Here is a 25,669-nt window from a genome sequence, read left to right on the forward strand (position 1 = left end):
AGGAAATAGACTCAATTTCCATATTTTTATCCGTCCACCAAAATTACTCTCAAAGTTGACAAAAGGTACTCCCTCCATCCATATAAAATAGCATCAGCTTTCCATTTTCGCTTATCCATCAAAATTAGTCTCATACTAAAAATGAAAATTTACTCTCAATTTATTATTCACCTTTTATTATTCTCTTTTAATTATCCACATTTCTTCTATTTTGTCTCTTTCTTTCTCATACTTATCAATAGTTTTAAAACATGCGTCATACAATAATGAGATTATTTTTTTATAGACAAAAGGAATATATCTTTAATTGTGTTTGGAAAAAATATTTCAAAAAAATAAAAAGAAGAACACGTTTACGCATATTGTGGTCTGAAATGTTAGAATTGATTGAAAAGTTGAATTTTTGCTATTAAGTAAAATAAAGGTGGCAGGATTTAAGCGTACAATATTGTGGTCAGGATATGAATTCATATATATCAGTGTAACAAAATTCTGCATACAATATACTAATTCACAACGCCGCAAGAGAGTCTGAGGGGAAAATGGGAAAACAAATTAAAAAGAAACAAATTTAGAAAAAAATAGGAACTTCCAAAGTCTACAGCAGTATAATAGGTATGCCCCAATAACTAAAATAATTGTGCTTGTAAAGACAACCGGCCCCTGATTGACTCTTCCGGGCAGCCAATATAGATGCTGCTGGGCATACGAGAACTAAATTTAGAGTCGAGCAAATAAGCTTTCAGCAACAGAGATCCGGACAAACTGTGCAGATCTTGTAAAATTTAAAAATATCTGAATTATTTAAGTAAAAGAGTCTTACCGCGAGAGCAACCGTATGCAGCTGGAACCGTCTGTCTTCTCTGGCCTCACTGACTTGGCGTAAGCACTGGAATATGAGCAAAAGAAGGAAGAAAATAAGGATCGGCCATGAAAAGAAGAACTATTTGATAACATGACAAGTAAATGTGATGGACAACCCACTAGAAATAGGACTTCATATGATATAAGTTTTGACAAGGCTAAGGATCATCATGTACAGATGGAAGTAGCAACTAAAGATGTTTTGAAATGAAACTTTAATATGCAAATTGATTTGAAATTACATCTTTTTCTTAAAAAAAGAGAGGATCTTCAAGAAAGCTTTATTTCTAGAAATATGGCAAAGGTTTTATCCAAGAAAACTTGGATAAAAAATTGCTTCAAAACATGAATCAACATCTGCTGAACTATAGAAATCTATGTATAGAATCTGAGAAGATGCACAAAAGGCACATGATGCATCATGTACAGCTAACAAAACATAATAGAGAGGCTACAGAAACTGGGCAATGCAGCAGCTAGAAGAAAATCAATTAATCACCAGCAACAAAACTAGGAATATCACACCGGCCCAACCAATTGCTTTTAGGCTGACGGTTTTCCTTCATTATTCGTACCCCACTCTTCCTCAGCCTCACTGCCGTTAACAAGTACAGCACTATCAGTTGAGTCAGCATCCACCACAACAGGCTCTTCCTGGCCATCCTCATGCCCTTCTACGGCTTGCTCGTCAAGTTGTGTTTCATGTGCATCATGTCCGTTCTGCTCAGTATCCTGGAAAAAAGTGATAAAAGGTAAGAAAGGGAAATGAACTTGGCATGCACGAGATTATACAAGCATAAGTTCTAGAATGTTAGTATCTGCGCTATCTGCACAATGTGACAAATACATGACATGACATAATTTTTACGAGTTCAATTCCACATATGAGAGTGTTTGGCTAAGCTAACCATCTCATAAACCTTTTTGGATGTTAGATCTTTTTTGGAAGGTTAAGATGTTAAATCTTAATTAATATACATTGTTGCAGTGTTTGGATGATGACCATATTAGATAATGGCAAAGGTCATTAGAGTGGCCAAAATATAAGTTTTCATCTCTTTCTCAAAGAAATTTTGGTTCCCTAAAACATCTTTATTTTGAAGCAAATAAGATGTTTATATTATTTTCAAAATCATTTTAAAACAAATTGAAGGTACTTATAAACTCTAAAATTACTTGTAAGTGTTTAAAGATCTTATAAGCTCATCACCCTCTTTGACAAATTGTGAAGTAAATAGTGAAGGAGAATAACTTCATATTAGCTGAAGCAGATAGGCTTAAATAGGAAAATAATTCACCGATACCTCATAATCCAAGTCACCATTTTCTGGTAGTTCTTCCAGTTGCATGCTTCTAAAAGTTTCTACAAGACTTGCTGTTGATCTATCAGCATGCTGCACATATTCAGAAGCTGGAGGATATTTTCCCCTACAAAGATATGGAAACAAATATCTTACTTTTCAATATGTCCATGAATCAAGGCAACAGAAGGAAACTATATGCTTTAGTTCCATAGCTAACTAATTTGAACTGTATATTAATACGCCTCTGCAACATTCATCACGGAAAGCAGGGCTGGACAAAAGATAAACCTAAAACTGAGAGGTGATATACATACAAAAAAATGCTTGGTTACACAATAGTGATGAAGAAATTATCAAAATAGAAGACCTTGTCTCTGCAGCATTGGCTTCAACAGAACAGGCAATTTGCCAATCATCAAACATATTAGGATATTCTTCTGGATCAGCAAGAGACTCAGCAGCTTTCTGATTGATCTGCCAATAGTAGTTGGCCAAAATTTAACAACAAAAAGAATATCATAAAGTCGTACACGACATTCACAAGGCATCCAACCATAGATTTTTTTGTGGTTTCTATGGAATGCATCTGCAAACTATCCTAAAGCAGGACTCTGGCTATTAAGAAAGTGGACACGAATAGTAGCAAGATGCGGACCTTGCTGAGGTCCTTTCTCCAAAGAGAAACAATCTGTGACACTCTGCTTGGGAGGTATGACCGTGCCATCAATGCAGCCTCAGGTATCCGATTGCTGTAAAGGACTCGCGATACATTAGAGTTATTATAACCAAACAGTATCTTAAGTATCCAAAGTAAGGAAAAATACCTGTCAATCAACAGCTGAAGGCACTCCTCCAATTTACCCAACATAAATAAACAAAGGAATGCAACATTATTTTTCCCATGTTCTTTGGCAAGAGAAGCAAGTTCAGAAATCCCCTCAGTATTGCCTAAAGAAGAGTAGAGTAGCAACAGACCACTCATGTCATTTGCTTGCTTCAAGCACTCTTCTGCCATCTCCAGCTGGACCACAATAAAGAAGCATAAACTATTAGAAAGGAAGCCGCATCTGGACCAATTTAAGCATGCATGTAATCAAATCAGTTAGTTGAAGCCTGGATGAGGATAAAAGCGACTAGCACCCAGATTAGAATAAACTAAAAGGAATTCAGGGCAAAAGGAATTTAGCCTTTAAACATTAAAGTCTTTTAACAATAACCACCATGTTTTAGCTTATATAATAGTCAAGAGAATACCATTCCAGTAGACAAGGCTAATTCACCCAATTGCTTCCACTTAGACTCGCTCTGTGCTACTGTTGCAATTTCCTGCAGTAAAAACCACAAATGTTGCACAATAAGAACTACATACTCAATCCAGATTACATGAATTGAGCATATAACATGAAAGATATTCTTCCAAAGTCTGCAGCATCAAAACAAATTTGACCAAAGAATTTTGAACATATATAGAACTCCAAATAAATAAGAAAGGTCAACACCATTTACCTTAGCAATTGCTAGTTTGCCTAGCTGTATGGCTAACTCAAATCTGTAATCAGGATCTGTAGCAACTTCGAGTGCATCTTCTATCATACCTCGTGATCCCAAGAAACGAGCGACACTGCATGCAGTATGATTTTCTATGTTTATCAAATTTAAAAATTGGGTGCAGGAAAATGTGTCAGAATCAGGTTGAATGTGTAGTGATAGTAAGAGCAATCAATTGAGCCAACAAGAGAGGGAGAGGAGAGGGGGGTTAGAACAGGGTGTTAAGAACTATTTAGTAAATACTCACGCTGTCCATTAATAACGTCTCAAAAAAAACAGGGCATTGAGATTAAGAAGGGAGTGTTTAGACTATAAAATGGTGGTAGCTGACTTTGCTTAAACTCAATTGGGTCAATGAAAAGTGGGGGAGAGAAAATAAAAAACGCTTTAACCAAAAATTAAGAGGGACTCACATGATTCATCTAGTACAATTAGGGCCCTACTTTATATCATGTTATCAACTGAGACATTATAAATGGAACAGCTCAAAGTGGAGATTGAGACATTATTCATGGGAAGGACTCGAGGAAGGAGAAGTAATGAACTAGAATCGGTCATTTGGCAGCCAAGGAAAGACAATATGAGAATGTTAAATCTAACATATACTCACTCCATCCCCTAAAAAATACAAGGTGTTCTTTTTATGTCTATAAAGAATAAACGTACATGTGTAATTGTATCATAAATGCAGGACCACAGAGCAAGCAAGAACAAAGAAAACCAGATTGATGTGCCTAATTAGTTTAGTGAATAAGTTGATATTCAACTGCTCAAATTTGAAAGAAAACTAAATAATTTTCGACGATTCTGCACATGAAAACAACAAGTTGACTTAGTTTATCATGATTCAGGAATATATTATGTAGAGAAATTGAAGTAAATAACTGAGATGTTTAGATGTTAACAAACCTGTTGAGATGTTCCTTTGGAATTGATGGTAAGACCTCATTCGCCCTTTCGAAGTCACTACGCATTACAAGAGTCTTGTATTCAATCAAGCTGAGTAGCAATGTGTATCCGACAACACTGCATGATACATATAAAGGTCATTTTTAAAATTGAACAAGAACAGTCTATTCCCCCCTCACATCAAGAAGAAAGAGATCACTAATAATTTCATTACTGGATAATGATTGTACAAACTAATCAAAGCTGATAGTCAAAATAAAACAACACAGGCTATGTTTCCAATAGGTATCATGATTCACTCACTTAAATTCTTTGTCAAGGAGATAAACACGACTTTGATTAGCAAGATATCCAAGCAGGTACATGGGTCGGTCTAAATGAAACATTGTTGTCACCTAAAACATCACATAACACAACATTTTTATCATAGATTCTGGAAATAACATTTTAAAAGAAGATTTAAGATATAAGTGCATATGGTGACATTAGTCCTACCTCACCACCCACACAGTAATTGAGTCTCCAGGAAGAGTTATTGTAAATGAAACAATCCCCAACCCAAAGTCCAGTCCGTACTCGTTCGTTAATTTCATAGAGAAGCTCAAAAGCATCTTCCACACCTTGTTCATCTACTGATCTCCCACTATCCAGATGAGCAGAAACAACATCACGCTGCAACATACACATGCCTATTCAGTTACACTTCCCAAAATGGAACCCTGGTGAATATTCATGAGATACACTATGAATACAGGCCTTACGTTGTATTTAAGTATGTAGAATGATGTATCACTGGAAATGGTCACCAAATCACCGCTGTCAGCCCAGTAGAGGTTCTGGAATATATCACCAAGAAACACATAAAAAACATAACCTATATGGCCGAGACAGTAAGATTCATACCAAATATCTTAATCTGCAATTTTCTTACTTTAACAGTGACATCAATTCGGCGTATCAGCCTACAATCAGCCCAATCATAGAAACAAATAAAATCATTTGAACACATTGCCAACAAATTGCCACCATATATATGCTCAGTAGAAAAGGTGGGCCTGATACTTTTCTTCTCCTGAAACAAAACACTGAATCGTCAAGACTAATAGTCAATAGATGTGCTAAAAACTCAATATAGACTACTGAGAAGGTTTGTTTGTGGACACTACATGAACATTAATAATTTTTTTTATTAAGAAAAACCACGCATGCACATTAAATAAGTAACTATACAGTACAACTGTATGACTGTTAAAATGCACTTTAGCAGCGCTGGAACCAGAACTGGAATAAACTAAATGCAGTACTTGATAAAGAGCACTGAGAGGCTCAAGCAAAGCAAGAAAGTAGGAAAGCTGTCTACTTTTAAGTCTATATGCTACCATAACAGAAATGGTAACACAAAAAAGGATAACAAGAAAGCAACCTGGAAATTTTTGGAGAAAATCTTAATCTTTGATGTGCTTTCTCTAACAGCGTATTCTCCTTCGGTTGACCAAACAAATTCCAGTGCCGAGCCAAATGATCTGTTTCTCCATGCCAAAGCTGTGTATATTATGTATTCACCATCTCCGCATACAACAACAAACCTACCATTGGGATTGTGCTTTAAGCTCTGCCAGATAAGAAACAAGGAGAAATAGGACAAGTTAACAATATGACAACCTAGAAAATAAACAGCTGAGCGAGCTTACTTCAGCTTTGCCTTTATGAAACAAGAACCCAGTAGCAAAGAATTTAAAATGTCTCATTTTTGTACACTAATTATCCTTAAGAAGTATGCAAAATCTTTTGAATTACTGAAAATTATTTTCAATATTCTAATTGCACGCGAGGCATTAATTTTTTAAAAGCAAGGCAAAAACAATAGAAAACGAGGGAGGCTGAAAAGATAACCATCCATGGTCTTATACACAATAACACTTCAGAATACTAAAACAACATGTTCAGTGTTCATATAAATTAAAAAATACCTGTGGATAAAGATCGCAATTTCCCAGTTCCTTAACTGCCAAGGGTAGTCTCTCTCCATCAGCAACCTGAGATGACTTACTCAGAACTGCATTTGGCTTTTAATTGTGTTGTTATTTAAAAAAAAAAATCATACCTCATAATCTGCCCCAACAGTCTTGATGTTGACAGTCTGAATTTCATTATGCTTGGCCCAAATTATTTTCCCTCCATTGTCCATACTAGCAACAGGTACTTCACGACCAAGCTTTACCATGATCGTGCCTTCATCATAACCGATTACTACCCTGAACATCGAGTGATTCAGATGTACAATACAGATAGAGAAGGCACACACATATAAACAATTTTGTTCTACACTCTACAGACAATTCTCTATAGTTCAAAAACTGGTAAGATTCCTTGGGTGGGTGAAAAGAATTAACTTAATGTCATAAGTTTATTCATCATTGAGATTAAAAAATGAAGTATACAGTTACTCACATTACTTTTTGCAGAAAAGACTAAAATTCAAATTCAAGATTGTGAAACAATATAGAAAGTTGGGACTTACAGAAATATTCATTAAAAAATTGATAGATTATAGAAACCCAAACCACTAAATTCAGTCAATAGGCAATGGGACTTACCTTCTCGAACCTTTACTGTAGCCAACTGCCCAAACTCTTTCAAGGCCATAATTCAGTGTGTTTTCAAGTCTGTGAAGTGACACAAAGGTGAGACATTCATGCAGAAAGCATGGAAAGAGAAAAATGGGAAAATACCCACAATGGTTAGTTATATATACAAAGAAAGAGGATGTGTAACATATTCTAAAGGAGAAATGGTGATTTTATAAAAACACTATTTTTAACTACAAGTTTTTTTCATGTACTCTAATCTCAATATAATACACATATATCTAAGCCTGATATAGTGACTGAAGGATACCAAAGAGATTGGGACTTAATGCATGAGTTGAATAGTGACTGAAAGATCCCCCCCCCCCCCCCCCCGAAAAAAAAAATATAAAATGTGACATATTATTCTCTGAAAATTAAAACCACTGTACTCCAATAAAAATGAAACCAATCAGAAAAAATTAGTAATGTTATGCAAACAGTAAGGCATGATAGTTCCGAACCATGAAATCAATAGGAAACAAACAAATGGTGCTGACTGGGTGCAAGTATAAAACCCTCTGTAGAATACAGGTCACCTGTAAGTTGTTGCATGCCAAATGCGGACAGTACCATCCTCAGAACCGGTTATGATAATGGGAAGTTCGGGATGGAAGCAAACTGCAGATACATTGTGTGTGTGGCCTTCTAATGTCTGCACGCAGCTCTTTGTCTGGTAATCCCACACCTATTTTCAAGTTTTACGAGATATTTTAGATTATTGTATCGGAGCTTCACACTCCATAAGGCTAGAGGCAGAACAAGAGACTAACCTTAGCAGTGTGATCATCAGAACCAGTAATTAGATATGGCTTATCACCACCAGTAAAATAATCTACACAATTGACTCCTTTCAGATGGGCATCCAAGGTAAAGTTTGGATCAGGAGAGCCAAGATTCCAGATCTATGAAAGCAATGTTGCAAGCTTATAATGCAATGTCAATTGTACAGAAAAAAAATCTGGAAACGTTTTATCAGTGGGCAATTCCATCCATACCTTAATAGTGCGGTCAAGGGAAGCACTGGCAAAAGTATTGGTATCTTTCGGATTAAAAGTCACTTGCATAACATAGTGAGAATGACCCTCAAAAATTTGAGTGCACAACCACCCCTTCTCCCAGTCCCAAAGCTTTATTAGCATATCATCGGACGATGACAGCACATAGGGAAGAGTGGGATGAACAGCCACACACCTGATATAATCTGTATGGGCCTCAAACACTTTTACCTTATCCATTGTATTATAATTGTACACGCGAATGAACATATCGTCAGCACCAGCAACAACCCACTGCTTTCGTGCAATAAATTTTGTTGATCTAACTGCAAGATGATGTGGTAGTAGGAATTAATATAACATATTTTTCATCACATTAAAGATTTTCTAGTATACAAGGAATTCAATTTTGAATTTAATCATGTACCTGGTAATTCTGTAACCTCAAAAGATTTAACCATTGTCTGTAGCAGCAGAAATTCAGTTTCAGAACATTAGTTTAGAGTGCGAATCAGCGAGTATATTTGAAAGCTAGTTACAGACTATGACACATAACCAATGTGGCAAACTTATTCTATAACAATATCAACTGTTCTTAGAGAAGCCTCTTGAAGTTGAATTCTATAGCTTTGCTAAGGAAAGTACAGGCCTGGGAGTTACGTCTCATATGACACAACACTGAGTAGCTTTTTTTTCTTCTGGATACACTGGATGAAGATGATTAACAAATAGAAAGTTTTAAACAACAGAAATAGAGGTTACCTCATTTCTAGCAGATATCTGTAAAACTAATCATTCTAATGGATGAGATATCACATAATCTAATAGGTTGTTTAAACTCTAAAACCTTTTTATTCTGAAGTTACAAAGAAGACCAACGATTGAATCATATATCATGATATCGGTTGTGCATTCCCCTACCTGAGTCTGGTAATTCCAAATACAAACAATCCCTGAATACAAACTTGCCAATATCCTGTAAATGCACAGGAAACATGAATAAATAAAATTTAGAGACGGCCAACGTGAAGAACTGAAGAAATAGATCAATGTACTTCATCCGGAACACAAACAACGTAAACACGATTGCCTTGATGCAGTAAACTGACAAGTATAACAATACCTAGAAGCTGACTAACAAATTAACCGCAAGGAATATGATGTTTACGTGTTGATCTCTTAAATTTATAACTAGAACAGATCTGGTGAAGTGTACAACTGATTCAGTTGCTGTGTCCCAGTCAATAATAACAAGTCCTCTTTAATAAAAAATCGAATCTTTCAGCAGGAATTATTTCCACATTGCAAATTCAAATGCAAACGCAACAACTAGAACGCATTAGTTGATTGCGCAGGGACATACCATGGCTCTGTTGGATGTAGATCCACTGACTTTACTCTTTCTGATCGTTGAGCAAGTTTCCTCTGATGAATTACAAGGAAATATATAGAAAGTCAGCTAAACACTCTTATCCGATGCAGAAAAGGAAAATCGCACGCTTAATATCAATTGAACGATTTTGGTACCTTGATTTCTAATCTGAGCGGCTGCACCAAAATCCAGAAGAAAACAAACAAGAAGATATGAGTCAGTAAACAATAACATTACCTCAGATCTTTACAAAACAGAAATTAAATCCCAACAAATTGCCAATCTACCGCTCGAATTCAAAGCAATCGACACGTCGAGTCTCATTCCGAGAATTACAAGCAAGATCAATCGGAACACAAGTTAACTAACATCAATTCGAAAAGGATGGTAGATCTAGCAGATAAGCGCATATCGCGAATGACAATTGAATTCAGACAGAAGCAGAGAGAATCACCATTTTCACAGATTCTGATTACAATTGGGAAGTCCTGGAGATCGGAATGTAAGATCTGCGAAGTGTGCGTGAGTCGATAAACACGCACTTGAATACTGAGATCAAGAGAGAGAAAGTGCGCGTATGTAATTAGATAGAGAGAGTGAGAGAGATGAGATTGGGACTATGTTTTTTTTGAAATTCTTCTTTTTCTTCTCCGGACACAAAATGAAATTCTTTATTTTACGATATGTATATAAATATTGATAAAGTGTTTGGTGCTATAATGCTGATTATTAATTGGATGAAACCTCAGCTAAATGATTCCATTTCATTCAGTACTACATATGAAAATGATTTATTGCGAAAATTTGATTCCATGGTCCATGTCAAATCTTTTGTTTTAAATGTCTTTTAAGTAAAATTTTTATAGAGTATAAAATTCGAAATTCAACTTCAAGAATTAAATGGATCATAAAAGTTGATGTATACGTTAAGCAACTGAATAGGGTTTAAAATAACAACTAAAGGATTTGCGTAAGCTGTGTGAGATTTGTGGTTTCAAGATACAATTTTCATTTCGTATCTTTTTTCTTTTCTTTCGGAATGCGACGAAAGTCAATTATTTCATTGTACTATATGATAATAGTAGTAATTGTTATTGTATTTAGTGGTATATTTTTATTTTTATTTTAACAAAGTCAATAAATAAGATCTAGCTCTTAAATTGTAGTACTACTATAGGAACCTAGTTACAAGAATACAGTTATCCAACCTAACATAATTAAATCAAAGAAAACAGCCGATTTGTCATCTTGATAATGCATAGACAGGCATTTTGATCAATTATCACAAACACCATATCGAATTTTTTTAGTGAAGTTTACTTTGTATAGAAAATATAAACTCAACTTTAGAAAAATTGTACACCAAAATGAAATATTTAAAATATATTGTGACGCCCGACTTTTTCTATTTACTTAAGTTATTTTTGGATTACTGTCGAATTTTTTTTAGCCAACTATCGTTCCGTTTTATTTTGAGAGCCTATGAATTTTTTTTAAGAAGCCGAAATATTAATTTATTATTCTAATCCTGCAGTCAAATCCTCAGTCAATATGAATTCCTTCTCCTAATTTCATTCTACATGTTTCTTCATCAATATCTTCACCCCCAAAAATCTCTCCAACAAACAAATCTAATCTCTGCATTATATCTCTCTCCAAACAACAAACAAATCTAATCTCTGATTGATTATATGATATTTTCTTGGCGATGAATTAAATTGGGGAAATACGAGGACTTTATATTATTATGACGAAGCGATAGAGGATGTTTGAGCACACACCTAGGATGCATACATTGTTACATTTATTTATTTTGCAAAGTCTAATTTTGCATATCACGCTATTTCGAAAATGGTGAACTTGTGCACGTTATTGCGGTTGGAACAAGAAAGTGATTGAGGAGTTAAGCTTGTGAGGTGAGCTTTCTTTTTAAATAAGGGCTATGCCCTAAGTATATTTTTATGTGAAAATGATATGAATATTTGTCATGCCGTGTTTTGTTTTATTCTATGGAACCTATCTGATGCGGCTTTTGCCATCAATGGATAATCGAATTCGGGTATGTCTAGGGAGTGAGTCCCTATTCAGGCTAGTGTACACCTATGGAGATCGTGAGCCGTCTTTTGGGTCGGCCGGTCTAGTGACTTGGAATGTGGCCACGTTCCTTGTCATCAATGGATCAGATATGGTAGACAGCTATGGGAAAATGGTTGATCAACCGAATTTTAAGATGGAAATGATTTTAGTGTCTTGGGCAATTTCTAAAGTTAAAACCCCAAGGTCACTCAATGGTGGCATGATAAATACTTTTTATAAAATGTTTTCGGCATGAGTCCACTGAGTGCATCAAGTACTCAGCCCTGCATTTCTTTTTTTTTAAAAATGTACAGGTTGAGCAGTGACGAGCGCGGTGGTGTTGAGCATAAAAGTGAAGAACGTTTATCAAATGTCTAGAATATGTTGTGTCTTCATACATAGCATTATTCTACTCTCGAAATGCTTCCGCTAAATATTGTTTCTTTTGAGTTCTTGTATCGCTGAGATATTATTCATTTTGAGTTGTTGTTTGTTGAGATACTCTGATTTTATTCGAGTTATTCCCATTTGTTTCGAGCTATGGTCGATTTGTGTTGTTTCTCCTTTCTTCCTTGCTTCTTTAATCCTCTCCTAGTCGCGAGCAACCGTGTTTTCTATCCTTAGAAATTGCGGGCATGACATATATATATAGGGAGATGATCAAAATAAGTATGTGTTTAAATCCAGAAATGCAGACCAAATCTCAGCCCTAGGATTAGATGATCTAATGGTCAATAATTAACCAAAAACACGGAAGGTCATAATTAAGCAATTTTATGTCATATTATAATATTTGGGTTTAATGTCATGCTAAGATCGTTTTAGGTCATGCTTTGTTAGCATGACCTACAAATTACCTAATTATGACCTAAAAGTGCCCTAATTATGATATTGTTATGCGATTCTGTATTTAAATCCAGTTTTGCATAGATCAAAACCCTATATATATATATATATATAGACCGTTTCAAAAAAACATCTAACTGAATTACGTTAAGCCCATATTTGATATTTGGATTTGATAACCATCTTTTTCCAAAAGAAAGCATATTACGCCGCCACATTAAGAAAATCTATGTTTCTTTTCAAATTTCATCGTAATAAGTAAAATACATTTTTAATATCATAATAAAGAAATTTGGTAAAGAATTATTTCATGAACTTTATTTAGGCTTTATGAAAGCGCTCAGTTTATCACTTTGTGAGCTAAGATCACATGCAACGCGATGTTCAGCATGCTTTATCAGAATGCGGGCATACGTGACCAACGTTGTGCGTAATGACGGACCTAGGTGGGGTCGCGCAGGTCGGCCGACCCCACCGCAGGTCCGTGAGTGCAGCCGTGAAGCTCCATAATCGACAGCCAACTGAGGGAAACTCCGCCCTCCGACCCCACGAAAGGTATACCTTCATCTCTATTGAAGAGAAATGAGGAAGAGAGTAACTGGAAAATTAGAGGAAAATGGAAAGGAGAGGAGAGAAATATAGAGAAAGTGTTATTTGTGGAAGTGAAGAAAAAGAATGAACTTGAGGAGAAAGTTGAATCGAAGAAGTTGCAGAAGGAAGAGAATTGGGGAAGAAGCAGAGAGGCGCCGTTGTATTATTACTAATTTATTATTCATTTTTTTAAAATTTAATTTATGTTATAACTAATTAATATATTTAAGTACTATATGGTAGTTTAATCTATGTGTAATTCATTTAGCTATAGTAGTTTATGAGTAAATTATAGTTGTATACTTGTATTATGTATTCCTTACATTTTGAAATTAACTACCGTGCATAACAAAATAAAAATTAATTTTAAATTTTAAAATTTTTTATAATAAGTATTTTAAAAATATATTTTATATAATAAAAATTAAATTAGTAAGTATATATTACTAATTCTTTTATCCGACCCCACGATTTCTATTTCCTGGGTCCGTCATTGGTTGTGCATCAGTGTTTTGGTAAGTTAGTCCTCAACCAAACCATTGCGTCCCTTGTATGTGCGCGCAAAGCACCCGTTGTACTCGATCAATTGTGACAGCCGTTTTCCTAATATTTAGCTGAATTTTTAAATAAAATAGACTATTTTAATTTTTAAAATTCCTTACTCTTTTTTCTTCTCTTTTTACCCGTGCCAAACAGTCACTTGCCACATTACAGACCTCATTTCTAACCTAGATCGTCAGATAATTACGAGTCGAGACTAATGCTACATTTCATTCAATCATAAGCCCAATATTGAAAATCATCTCACATGCAACCAAACAAGTACACATTTTGACTTTTGAGTATTCATTACAATTTATATGGGCCAAAAATGACTATATTTTTGAAATAAAAATGTCTACTATCTCTAAAATTTTATAAAGAGTCCGCCGATATGATTATGGTTATATATTACTAGTACATACTTGCATGGCTTATAAATTTAAAAGGTGCTTATTGGTAGAAAACATAATCAAATTATGACCATGAAGAATATGTTCGCGCGGTTACGTTTCTTTTCTGATCAACAGGAATAAGGTTGAAATCACATTAGATGTGTGTATCAATAGTAGGTAAAAGAAAATAAGAAAGCAAATTATAGACAAATGTTAATTAAATTAAACTCGTTACAATTAATTAGGTGAATGGTGTTTACCTAAGCTTAAAATGATTAATCTATGATCATTTTCGTTTCTTTTTTCTTCAAATCCAACTATTTATATAACAGAATATTAACATCTTATCAAGATTGCTAAAAGAAGTTTAAGTTTCCAGTCATACAAAATCTAAGAAAATTAAGAAAGTTACAATTAATTTATTAATCCACCCAAATAGATTGCTATTAATGATAGTAGTATGTTTTTTGCCTAGTATTTCACTATATAAGGTGTCACGAATAAATTAAAATATCTTCACTTTAGATATTTAAATTGACCGTAATTTGTTTACTCTAGAGTGACTTGGGTTTCTTGAACGTGAAGTTGTTTTGATTAATAAGTAATACTCTCTCCTTCTGTCCAATAAATATATGCACTCTTTCCTTTTTAGTCTATCCCATAAGAATATGCACTTTCTAATTTTGGAAATTCTTTTCCCTTAATGGGGTTAGACCCATTCTCCACCAACAATACTTCTATCACTTTTTCTCTCTACTTTTCTTTTACTTTATCCATTTTGCATTAAAATTTGTGCCGAACCCAAAATATATGTTCTTTGGGGATGGAGGTAGTAGTATTATTCTACCTAACTCACCGTTTCAAAACATATAGCACATGATTTCCCTTTCGAAGTATCATGCTCCAATATCACGTTTCATTTGAATCTAATTACATGCATGTGTAGCATAACACACAATATATTACATATGTACGCACTAATCATGTAGTCGTATCGGATAAAATTCTAATGCTATATATTTCTATTTATGAATAAAGACAAACGTACATAATACTAATACAAATTAATAAGGATATAATTTAAAACATTTATGATAAATTCACACATAATCTTCAACTGATTTTGAGATAACTGTCGTATTATTGAACTAAAAAACATACAGTATAAAATTGCGAATCTAGAAAAACCTACATAAATATATAAACATGAGATAATATAGCAATGTAAAAAAAGGCCCATATCATACTCCCTCCGTCCCATAAAAATATGAGCATTGGATGTGGCACGATAATTAAGATAAAATTGGTAAAGTAAGAGAGAAATATAAAAATGGTATGGTAAAGTAAGAGGGAAAGATAAAAATGATAGTAAAGTAGAGTTAGTGGATATAAAGTAGAGTTAGTGGATATTGAGACCTAAATTATTTAAATGATATAACTTTCAAAAAATGAATGCACATATTTTTGTGGGACGGACGAAAATGAAAAGTGCACATATTTACGGACGAAAATGAAAAGTGCACATATTTTTATGGAACGGAGGGAGTATGATATACATTTACATGATTAATCTATAAAATCATCATAATCTTATTTTCGCGACTTTCGTAATATTAAATTGAATTTAAAAATACTGTTTATCTCCTTAATTCATGGGGGAAAACAAGATTCCACGTAAAATCTACTAAAAAAAGCTGAGGTTTTCATCCCAAAACGGCCTCAAACCTGCAAAAAGAAAAAGAAAAAATCATTCTCTCAATCCCTGAAATCATCTACCTCGAATTTCATGGCTGCATTCATACATGCTTTTTTTGTAGAAAAATAGAAAAAAATGGCAATAAATGTAAGCGTTGCTGAAAATGCGTCGACATCGCACGCGATGCCAATGTCGGGGACGGGAGTGCTCGACGTGCGCCTGCCGCCGCCGATTACCACCGCGAAGAAACTCCAGCTCCGCCTCTCGGAGATTTTCTTCCCCGACGATCCACTCCATAAGTTTAAGGATCAAACATTGTCTAGAAAGTTCGTTTTAGGCCTTCAGCATTTCCTGCCCATTCTTCAGTGGGCGCCACATTATACTCTCACGCTGCTCAAATCCGACGTCGTCTCCGGCCTCACGATTGCCAGCCTCGCAATTCCGCAGGTACCATTAAAGTTCGGCAAATTGTTTTCGTTCTGTTTCGATTTTGGAGCTCGAGTTATAATTAAGTAAATAAATGTACTAAAAATTGAGTTAGCACATGAGAATTTCACTTTTAACAGATTAGATTATACTATGATAATTCTTAATTGGAATTAATAAATGGCTTGCTGTGTATTGATACAGGGGATTAGTTATGCAAAGTTGGCGAATCTGCCACCAATAATCGGACTCTGTGAGTATCAAAAGTAATTTAATGTAGTGAGTTTTGACTGTAAACAGCTGATCCATACTATGTTGAAGCATGCAGATTCAAGTTTTGTACCGCCATTGATATACTCTGTTCTTGGGAGTTCTAGGCATCTTGCGGTGGGCCCTGTCTCCATTGCGTCTCTTGTGATGGGAACAATGCTCCGCGAAGCTGTCTCCGAGGAAGAGCAGACGACTCTTTACCTTCAACTAGCTTTTACAGCAACATTCTTTGCAGGGTTGTTCCAAGCTTCTTTAGGCTTTCTAAGGTTTAATAATCTGCTTCAGCTGCAATAATTCATTCGAGTCTTTTTTGTGCTTGAATGTTGATCAACTGTGATTTCTACGGCTGAATTAGCTGGCAGCTGCAAAAGTCTTGATATAGTTTCAATAATTTCAACAGCTTAGGAGGTTTCCTAGCAAGAATGATGATAATGTGCATTGATCAAAATTCAAGAGTGTGTTTTTATACTATCAAATTTTTTAAAATTGTGTGTTGAGAGTTTGATCAACTGTGTGATATGCAGATTAGGATTCGTCATTGACTTTCTGTCCAAGGCAACTCTAGTCGGATTCATGGCTGGTGCTGCAGTCATTGTTGCGTTGCAACAGCTAAAAGGCCTACTTGGGATAAATCATTTCACTAACAAGATGCAAATAATCCCGGTGTTATCTTCTGTGTTTCATGAGGAAAATGAGGTAGAGCCCTTTAACTTGTTTCAAGAACGAGACAAATTAAACTATGTTATTTTTTCAATGTTTTGAGGCTTTAAATGTTGGATGCCTTATAACCATGTTTAAAAGTAATCAATTAGCTATATTGTTAGACACCATACCAAAAAGAAATTAGTATAGCGAATGATCTTGGCTAAAACTTAAAACCATATAATTAATTAATTATACTCAATTCAGCAAATGCCTAAACTCTAGAGATACTTCACCTCTGCAGTGGTCATGGGAGACAATGGTCATGGGAGTTTGTTTTCTGATTGTATTACTTGTCACAAGGCAAATTGTAAGTTTTCCAATATCTTCTTATGAGTGTTATTTCTGAGTTGTGTCACTTGTTTCGTTGATGATGTTAACGTCGATTGCAGAGCATTGTATATCCAAAATTGTTTTGGATTTCAGCAGCTGCGCCATTAACATCAGTTATTCTGTCTACTGCTCTAGTAGCCTTCCTCAAATCAAAGCTTCACGGCATCCAAACTGTAAGAAAATGAGTCAGCTTCCCCCATAAATGATGAGTGAGTGAACTTTTAGGCCATTTTCTGTACTAAAAGAATATGTATATCTACAGATAGGGAAGTTGCCTGAGGGCATAAATCCACCATCGGCCAACATGCTGTTCTTCAGTGGGCATTATATAGGCTTAGCAATCAAAACTGGTCTCATCACCGGGATACTATCTCTAACAGTAAGGTCTCTACTTTCCAGCCAATGTTGCTCCTTCAAACATGTAGCTTGGTGAAAGTAATGATTTGGTTTTCTCGTGTAGGAAGGAATTGCAGTTGGAAGGACATTTGCAGCGCTAAAAAACTACCAAGTTGACGGTAACAAAGAAATGATGGCCATTGGCCTTATGAACATGTCTGGTTCTTGCACTTCGTGTTATGTCACTACAGGTAGAATTTTTCTTCACAGTTTTTTAGACACAAACACAACACAAACAAGATAATGTTGGGGGTTTTCTGTTTTTCAGGATCATTTTCGCGTTCAGCAGTAAACTACAACGCAGGAGCACAGACAGTGGTGTCGAACATTGTGATGGCCATAGCTGTTCTGATAACCCTGCTGTTTCTGATGCCACTGTTTCGTTACACCCCAAACCTGATCCTTTCAGCAATCATCATAACTGCTGTGATTGGCCTAATCGACTACAAAGGCGCCTACGAGATTTTGAAAGTGGACAAACTCGATTTCTTGGCTGCATTGTGCTCATTTTTTGGAGTTCTGTTCATCTCAGTGCCTATTGGCCTTGCTATAGCAGTAAGTTCTCGATCAAACTACACACTCTTGTGGAAAGAATGCTATGTATCTCATTCACGATTGACATGAATTATAGGTTGGGATATCGGTGTTGAAGGTTCTGTTGCATGTCACTAGGCCTAACACAGTGCCTTTAGGCAACATTCCAGGAACTCATGTGTATCAGAGCCTCACCAGATACCAAGAGGCCGTGAGGATCCCGTCTTTTTTCATCATTGCAGTCGAGGCGCCTATATTCTTTGCGAACTCAACTTACTTGCAAGAACGGTCAGTATATAACCTGTTGCATGCCTATGTGTGTTTAACTTGGTAGAACTGAAACATGTTCCAAAAACCTGCAGGATTTTGAGATGGATTCGTGAAGAGGAAGAATGGTTGGAATTACACCACAGCAGCAACGTGAAATGTGTGATTCTGGATATGACCGGTAACACCATGTGTTTATATTGCTGTATTTATGGTGTTTGGTTTAAAAAAATCACGAACCTTTTCTCAACCGGCCCTTGTGTTTGTTTCATGAGCAGCCGTGACAGGAATAGACACAAGTGGGATTGATCTGATCTCCGAGCTCCAGAGGATGCTCAATCTACGAGCAATCAAAGTAAGCATTCGGTTCATACGTTGCACTTGTAGTTTCCCAACGTTGTTAATGATCATGTTACGGCCGTGCAGCTGGTGCTGGTGAACCCGGTCGGTGGTGTGATGGAGAAACTACACCATTCCAATATATTGGAGTTGTTCGAGTCGGAAGGCCTGTATTTAACGGTTGGGGAAGCAGTTGCGGAGATTTCTTCTTCATGGAAAGCTGAACCTTGAAATAGATTACAGTGTAAATTAAACTCGTGTTTGCATCTTATCATTTCAAATTTTACATGTAGTGCAATTTTGAAATGAAATGCGAGTTTAGTGTAAACTACTACGAAACATGGCTAACAAACTACACATCTATACCTATTTGAAAAGAGCGTTGGATTAATTCATAAATTGCAGAAATTAAAATTTAAAAACTGGTACTAGTATGAAAATGGAATGAGATTTATAAGTGAAACATTGGATGCCATGAAGAATTAAAAGGGCTATGTAACCATAGGATTCGATGTTTTTTCTTATACATTCATGTTTTCTCATTTGCTTTGTTACATGGAGTGTTTTACAAATATTATTATACTAGCATAATATAAGCATGACTCGTGTACATTTCTAACAACCTATACAATGAAGGCCAGTCGTGATAAAGCTTCGCCTAGGGCTGATCTTGGCTTGATAAATTAGGCATTTTGTAGGTCTTTCATTAAAGAAAAACAATTATTGGTACTAAATTTTAGTACTGTATTACACAATCTATTTTGATATGAACAAAAAAAGCTTTGGTTTATACAATTTGTCTATTATATTTGTATAAATATTTAAATTAAGAGAATAGTGTTATAATATGAAAGAATGTAATAAAAATATATCTATTGTATAGTATTATACTTATATAATTATGTACTCATGATATTTGATATAAAACATTATTCACTTATAAAATTACGGATTTTATGTAAGAGTAATGTTATGTGGCCATAATGTGGCTAGCCACACAATGGCATTTTTGTAAATAATTATAAAAGTCAATGCAATAAATTAATAGTAATAGTTAGTGCTAAGATAATTTTACTTAATTACCCTTTTCTCAATTTTTTACTTCAAACTATATTATGATACCATTTAAAATTTTGTTACAAGAATATACTATAGGTTATATTGACAATACCAATAATAATATCAAATATTAAAAATTATAAATACAGCTTCATATTAATATATTGTTGCTAATATATTATTAGCACATGGAGTCATGTAATATTATGAGTTAATATGTAGATATTTTTACCAACATTTGGATTATATTACTAAAAATTAAGTTTATTTTCAATTATTACAACACACCCAACAACAAAACAAAAGAAAAGTACCAATGTGCCTCAACTTTGCTACTTAAACTAAATATGAGATAATTAACTTAGTGTCAATCGATATAATTCATCTGTACTATATGACTATTCTTAAAGCTATTATCGACTAATACATTATAAAATACACAACTATAATATAGAAATAAATAAATGACAGACGAATGTCGACTCTTTAGCTCGTTTCACGAGTTTCCTTTATTATTAGATCAAAATTTATAATTGAAGTACAGACAAAAGACAAGTTTGATACATAACGTGACAACCAATAATCTTATGTACGGGAGTAATTATATATAGTGTTTATGTACATTAAAATAAAATTCTTGTTACTCTACTCCCTATTTATGCACAATGATAAATTAGTCTTAAAAAATTGATACTTTTAAGATGAACAAGTTTCAAGTAAAACTAGCATTAAATGTACAGATTTTTATTAATATTTTATTTTTATGGCTGGCCACATTATGGTCATTTAACATCACTCTTTATGTAAAGACCATAACACTTATTTTGAGTGGGACGTCAATAATCCCAATTAATATACGATATCAAGTAAATTAATAATAGTATTACTAATAATCAATGCTGTGATAGGTAGTCCGTAGTCCTGGAGCACCAGACGTGTATGAAATGAAATGGTAACGGCGTTGTCAGAAATTTGACGTTGTAACTGAATCAGAAAAAACAAGGAGCAGAAGGTCCCACTTCGTATTACGTAACCACTCATAGTTTCCCTATTCCGCCCAATTCGATTTCTCTCACTCCAGGGTGGGATCTCCGGCTATTCTCGTTTTGCGTCGGAATTCTCCATCTTAGGCGTCACCCGATCCACCGGAGCACTCTCACAAGGTCAGATTCTTTCTGTGTGATGCTTGTGCGTAGTTTGTTATTTTTTCTGAGCTGATTCGGTGCAGTGACCGGTGAAGACTGCATATTTTAGTTCAGAAATAATCTCACAAAACTTCCTAGATCCCATGGAAATATGACATTTATGAATTTTCCGTCGAAATATACTGTAAATGTGTATGTATAGAGTAATGTTGCTCTTGTATGTTCTCGTCCTGAGGTTTTGCTGGAACCACATTAGTATCTGGTTTACCTAGTTCTAATCTCATGCTAGAGCCTAGAGGTCTCAATTTTCGTAGGCCTTTACTTCATGCTTGGTTTTGTACCATCAATTCTTACCTTATTCAATTTCCCTATCCTTCTAAGGTTTTACACTTGAGAAGCCATGATCTACTAGTAAAACGCTTTGTTTTAGAAATTTTTGTATCGCAGTAATGAAGAATCACAAACAGTTTATTTCAGTGCTGATTTTGTGCATCGTGTTTTTGTTCTACATAAGTGACAAGTTATGCTCTCTCGAACACTCGACTCAGCAATATTAGGCTTGTCTCTTGCTCCACTTCTTTTTATTAAATGACCAGCTCATTAATAAATTTCCATTAACCTCTACATCACAAAACTGCAAACTTGCATTCTTTTCCCAAATACAATGATAATTAATGTTGTTATTGCCCACTTCTTATTATTTGGTCATCTTTTGTGGTCTGGTTTACTTCTTCGTCATTTTTTTCAATTTTTTTTTGTTTTGTTGTCTTTTTAGTATTTATTATATGTTGAATGATTGTCATTCAGATGGGAAGCAGCACCTCAGATGAAGAGTCAGATTTCAGTGACTCGGAAATAAATGAGTATAAAGAGAAACCTTATGAGCTACTTAAGGCGGGCACATACAAAGTAAAAGGCCCAAAAGGTTTTCTTAGATGTCCTTTCTGTGCTGGTAGGAAGAAACAAGATTATCAGTATAATCATCTTCTTCAACATGCTATTGGAGTAGCTAAAGGCGCTGCCAGCCGAAGTGCAAAACAGAAGGCTAACCATCTAGCGCTGGCAACTTTCCTCGAAAAAGACATGGCTAGTGAGGCCGAGCCAATGCCTCAACCTTCCATTTCTATACCCGCTCCTAAACCTGAGAAGAACGAGTTGTATTGTTGGCCATGGGTGGGGATTGTTGCCAACATACAAGATGAGCCAAAGAGTAGTGGTTCTGCTGATCTTAGTGCTTACTGGTTAAAGAAATTCTCCAGATACAAGCCTCTCCAAATTGAGATGTTCTGGGATGACCATCAACGCAATGCACAAGCCGTTCTTAGATTTGATCATGATTGGTTCGGATTCAAGAACGCAATGGAATTTGAGAAGTCCTTTGAAGCTAATGGTCGAAGCAAGAAAGGATGGGATGATCGAAGAACTTCTCCAGGTAATAATCTGTATGGCTGGTTTGCGCGTGAAGAAGATTATAATTCAGGAGGTCCTGTTGGAGACTATCTTCGAAAGAAAGGGGAACTGAAAACGATCGCTGACCTAGTGCAAGAAGCTACTAAGGATAGGGACCAAATTGTTGGCAATCTGGTCAATGAAATTGATTTAAAGAATGAAAATTTGGATCAGTTGCAGACCAAGTACAATGAGAAGACATTGTCATTGAGTAGGATGCTTGAAGAAAAAGATGAGCTTCACCGATCCTTCTATGAAGGTACACTATCTTGGATTGTTTCCTTTTTCTACATGTATTGCTAAATTGGTGTCTATATGCATGTCTCTTATCAGTGAATCTTGTGAACTTGTTTTAATCTTGTGATTAAACCTATCACTGCTCCAAATCTTTGGTTTCCTGCCAAACCTTACTCATATGCTTGTTATGATATCCTACTCCATAACGTGATCTGCCTTGCCTTCACAACTTTAGTTGGATATCTCTGAGCTTAGATTACAATATATTGTGGCAGTTCGTAATCAAACATAATTATATTCTGTTGGTTCATTTAGAATTTTTTTTCTAGTAACATACGCTTGATTTTGCTGGTTCTTGTTTGTTTTCAGAAACTAGAAAACTTCAACGCATTGCTCGTGAACACATAAAGAGGGTTTTGGATGAACAAGAAATGCTGAACATAGAATTGGAGAGTAAAAAGAAGAGGCTTGATTCCTGGAGCAAAGAGCTGAAAAGCCGCGAGGCATTAACTGAGCGTGAGAGACAAAAACTTGAAGAAGAGAAGAAAAAGGCAAGTCTTTTTCCATACTATGTCTATATATATGCATATCCAAATATGAAGCTGCAGCTCTTTCTTGACTTCTTAGATCTAAGCATGAGCTTCATTGGTGTCTCTTCTGATACTAATAATTTCAACGTCTTTTGTGTCATTTCACATGCTGATGCAAATATATTATTTTTGGCATATTCTATATGACTTGCTATGCAGGCTTGTATATGAATTTGTTGTCATGATTTATGCATTATTGCCTTCGCGTTACAGTTGAATTTTCAGCTTCTAACATTTGCCACTTATCTGGAGTTTGTGTTTGTTTCTTTTCCTGTTGAATACTCTGTAACTCAAATTCATTATCTTCTTCTTCTTCTTCTTCTTAATCCTCTGCTTATAGTGCTCATCCTTGGTTATAATGTTGGAGAGTAATTAAATTGCTGGTATTTGTACTGCTTTTGTATAGTTTCGTTCAGAATGGTATGGAAAACTATATTGGTAGTAATGTATACTTCTCATCTTTAATTACAATGTTATAGTGAAACTAAATTGGTGGTGTACTGCTTTTGTATTTTATGGCAGAATGACATGAGAAACAGTGCGCTTCAATTGGCTTCTGAGGAGCAAAGGAAAGCTGACGAGAATGTGCTGAGGCTGGTTGAAGAACAAAAGGTATGACCTTTGATACCACTGTTCTTTCTCATGCACGTGAAAACTATTATTCAGTCAAATGTTTTGATTGCTTTTCATATCATAACATTTATTGCATTGTGCAGAGAGAGAAGGAAGAGGCGCTGAAAAAAGTTCTTGAGTTAGAAAGAAATTTGGATGAGAAACAAAAGCTTGAAATGGAAATTGAAGAACTTAAAGGGAAGTTAGAGGTAATGAAACACATGGGAGGTGATGATGATGCAGCTGTTCAGCAGAAGATAAATCAGATGAATGAGCAGCTGCAGGAGAAAAAAGAGAATTTGGATGGTCTAGAAGATCTAAACCAGCAATTACTTGCGAAAGAACGCCAAAGCAATGACGAGCTGCAAGAGGCTCGCAAGGAATTAATTGCGGTATGAAATTTATAATATCTGATTCGATATTTCCAGTGTCCTACATCTAGTAACTAATATGCTGCTCCAAGCTGATTAATTTATAATCATCCAGAAGAGTAGAACTTCCATGAATGCTATAGCAGTAAAAGAAGATTGTCGCAGATACAGCTTCATGCATTGCATTTTTGTTCTTATTATTTTTTCTTTTGAAGATCTTCTGATGCTTAGCAAAAATAATCCATTTTCCCTTCTGTTTGAGGGCATGCACTGCCTTTTTATTAATATTTATCACATCTTCTCTTATTGATTTTCAGGGTTTAACTGATATGCTGAGCAGCAACCGTGTTAATATAGGGATAAAAAGAATGGGTGAACTTGATGAGAAAGGCTTCAAAAATGCATGCAAGCAAAGATACCCACTGGAAGAAGCAGATATCAAGGCTGTCGAACTTTGCTCCTTGTGGCAAGAAAAGCTAAAAAATCCTGAATGGCACCCTTTCCGAGTTGTTGAAGATAGCAAGGGGAATGCTCAGGTAGCTTGAAATGACTTTACTCCATTCATAGTTGACATTTTCTTGATCTGTAGAGCCAACAATAAAAAAACACTTGAAATATCTCCAGTTTAGCATGCCTCATATCAATTGACCTTACCATCTTTTGAAATTCCCCAAATTCTTAAAAATTCATTCCATAATATACTCATATTCTCTATGCAGCATGTGCTGAAAGAAGACGACGAATTGCTAGTAGAACTTAAAAAAGAATGGGGCGAAGAAATCTATAATGCAGTTGCTACAGCCTTGAAGGAAATCCAAGAATACAACCCGAGTGGGTGCTATGTGGTTCCGGAGCTGTGGAACTTCAAAGAAAACAGGAAGGCGACCCTAAAGGAAGTCATTGCGTACATTCTGAATCAACTGAAGTCGCTCAAGCGGAAGAGATGATTTAAAAACCCCATCTGAAACTGGGAAATAAATTTAGATGTTCATTTGTCACTTGCGGGTGTGCAGTAAAAATGGTTATTAGGATCTTAAATCTAACTGCATTGTTTCCTATGCTGAAAGACCATGAAGCTGTTTCAGTGTTGGGCATTCATTGTCTAATCTCTTAACATCGCAACTAGAATTATTAATACAATTCGTTTGAGGTTATGTTGTTGCGCCAGCCTTA

General features: G+C 35.3%; 3 protein-coding genes across 10 annotated transcripts; 2 read left to right on the forward strand and 1 right to left on the reverse strand.

Annotated features, from left to right (window-relative positions):
• Positions 1 to 448: 448 nt before the first annotated feature.
• Positions 449 to 10,281, reverse strand: LOC121808106 (coatomer subunit beta'-1-like). 8 transcript variants are annotated; one of them, XR_006052113.1, is made up of 26 exons: positions 10,077 to 10,281; positions 9,778 to 9,798; positions 9,614 to 9,675; positions 9,172 to 9,226; positions 8,678 to 8,714; positions 8,251 to 8,576; positions 8,026 to 8,157; positions 7,792 to 7,940; positions 7,223 to 7,291; positions 6,730 to 6,880; positions 6,596 to 6,661; positions 6,049 to 6,237; positions 5,557 to 5,697; positions 5,387 to 5,461; positions 5,121 to 5,297; positions 4,929 to 5,020; positions 4,626 to 4,742; positions 3,675 to 3,789; positions 3,423 to 3,494; positions 2,993 to 3,189; positions 2,824 to 2,917; positions 2,536 to 2,642; positions 2,169 to 2,292; positions 1,399 to 1,596; positions 824 to 889; positions 449 to 696 (listed from the first exon to the last, which is right to left on the reverse strand). XR_006052113.1 is itself a non-coding variant. In XM_042208465.1 (26 exons), the coding sequence occupies exons 1-25, from the start codon at positions 10,077 to 10,079 to the stop codon at positions 870 to 872; spliced, it is 2,748 nt and encodes a 915-aa protein (XP_042064399.1). In that variant the 5' UTR covers positions 10,080 to 10,281; the 3' UTR covers positions 449 to 696; positions 824 to 869. The 8 variants fall into 8 exon arrangements, 2 of the variants coding, with proteins under 2 accessions (XP_042064399.1, XP_042064400.1); XR_006052114.1 differs by having other exon boundaries at positions 449 to 699; XR_006052111.1 differs by having other exon boundaries at positions 1,390 to 1,596.
• A 5,560-nt stretch (positions 10,282 to 15,841) lies between these two features.
• On the forward strand, positions 15,842 to 19,294 carry LOC121806793 (probable sulfate transporter 3.4). The gene is made up of 13 exons (XM_042206945.1): positions 15,842 to 16,213; positions 16,397 to 16,445; positions 16,521 to 16,728; positions 16,987 to 17,158; positions 17,409 to 17,474; positions 17,557 to 17,670; positions 17,760 to 17,876; positions 17,958 to 18,084; positions 18,162 to 18,448; positions 18,525 to 18,715; positions 18,790 to 18,875; positions 18,973 to 19,049; positions 19,121 to 19,294. Exons 1-13 carry the CDS (start codon positions 15,902 to 15,904, stop codon positions 19,262 to 19,264), a joined length of 1,950 nt encoding a protein of 649 aa, XP_042062879.1. The 5' UTR covers positions 15,842 to 15,901; the 3' UTR covers positions 19,265 to 19,294.
• A 1,775-nt stretch (positions 19,295 to 21,069) lies between these two features.
• On the forward strand, positions 21,070 to 25,650 carry LOC121809551 (factor of DNA methylation 1-like). The gene is made up of 7 exons (XM_042210257.1): positions 21,070 to 21,255; positions 22,045 to 22,945; positions 23,293 to 23,474; positions 24,036 to 24,125; positions 24,230 to 24,517; positions 24,814 to 25,032; positions 25,216 to 25,650. The coding sequence occupies exons 2-7, from the start codon at positions 22,045 to 22,047 to the stop codon at positions 25,441 to 25,443; spliced, it is 1,908 nt and encodes a 635-aa protein (XP_042066191.1). The 5' UTR covers positions 21,070 to 21,255; the 3' UTR covers positions 25,444 to 25,650.
• Positions 25,651 to 25,669: the final 19 nt, after the last annotated feature.

The sequence above is a fragment of the Salvia splendens genome, chromosome 6 (genome assembly GCF_004379255.2).
Source record: "Salvia splendens isolate huo1 chromosome 6, SspV2, whole genome shotgun sequence".
In the NCBI taxonomy this organism is placed as follows: Eukaryota; Viridiplantae; Streptophyta; class Magnoliopsida; order Lamiales; family Lamiaceae; genus Salvia; species Salvia splendens.

What these genes read in the sequence shown, in the direction of transcription:
- LOC121808106 (XM_042208465.1), bottom strand. An exon ending in TTTTCTCCAAAAATTTCCAG is followed by an intron (nt 5,698 to 6,048) that starts GTTGCTTTCTTG and finishes GTTTTGTTTCAG; the next exon opens with GAGAAGAAAAGTATCAGGCC. An exon ending in GAATTGATGTCACTGTTAAA is followed by an intron (nt 5,462 to 5,556) that starts GTAAGAAAATTG and finishes GATATATTCCAG; the next exon opens with AACCTCTACTGGGCTGACAG.
- LOC121806793 (XM_042206945.1), top strand. Translation starts at nt 15,902, where the DNA reads ATGGCAATAAATGTAAGCGTTGCTGAAAATGCGTCGACATCGCACGCG. An exon ending in AGCTTCACGGCATCCAAACT is followed by an intron (nt 17,671 to 17,759) that starts GTAAGAAAATGA and finishes GTATATCTACAG; the next exon opens with ATAGGGAAGTTGCCTGAGGG. An exon ending in TTCGTGTTATGTCACTACAG is followed by an intron (nt 18,085 to 18,161) that starts GTAGAATTTTTC and finishes TCTGTTTTTCAG; the next exon opens with GATCATTTTCGCGTTCAGCA.
- LOC121809551 (XM_042210257.1), top strand. Translation starts at nt 22,045, where the DNA reads ATGGGAAGCAGCACCTCAGATGAAGAGTCAGATTTCAGTGACTCGGAA. An exon ending in GGCTGGTTGAAGAACAAAAG is followed by an intron (nt 24,126 to 24,229) that starts GTATGACCTTTG and finishes TGCATTGTGCAG; the next exon opens with AGAGAGAAGGAAGAGGCGCT. An exon ending in ATAGCAAGGGGAATGCTCAG is followed by an intron (nt 25,033 to 25,215) that starts GTAGCTTGAAAT and finishes TTCTCTATGCAG; the next exon opens with CATGTGCTGAAAGAAGACGA.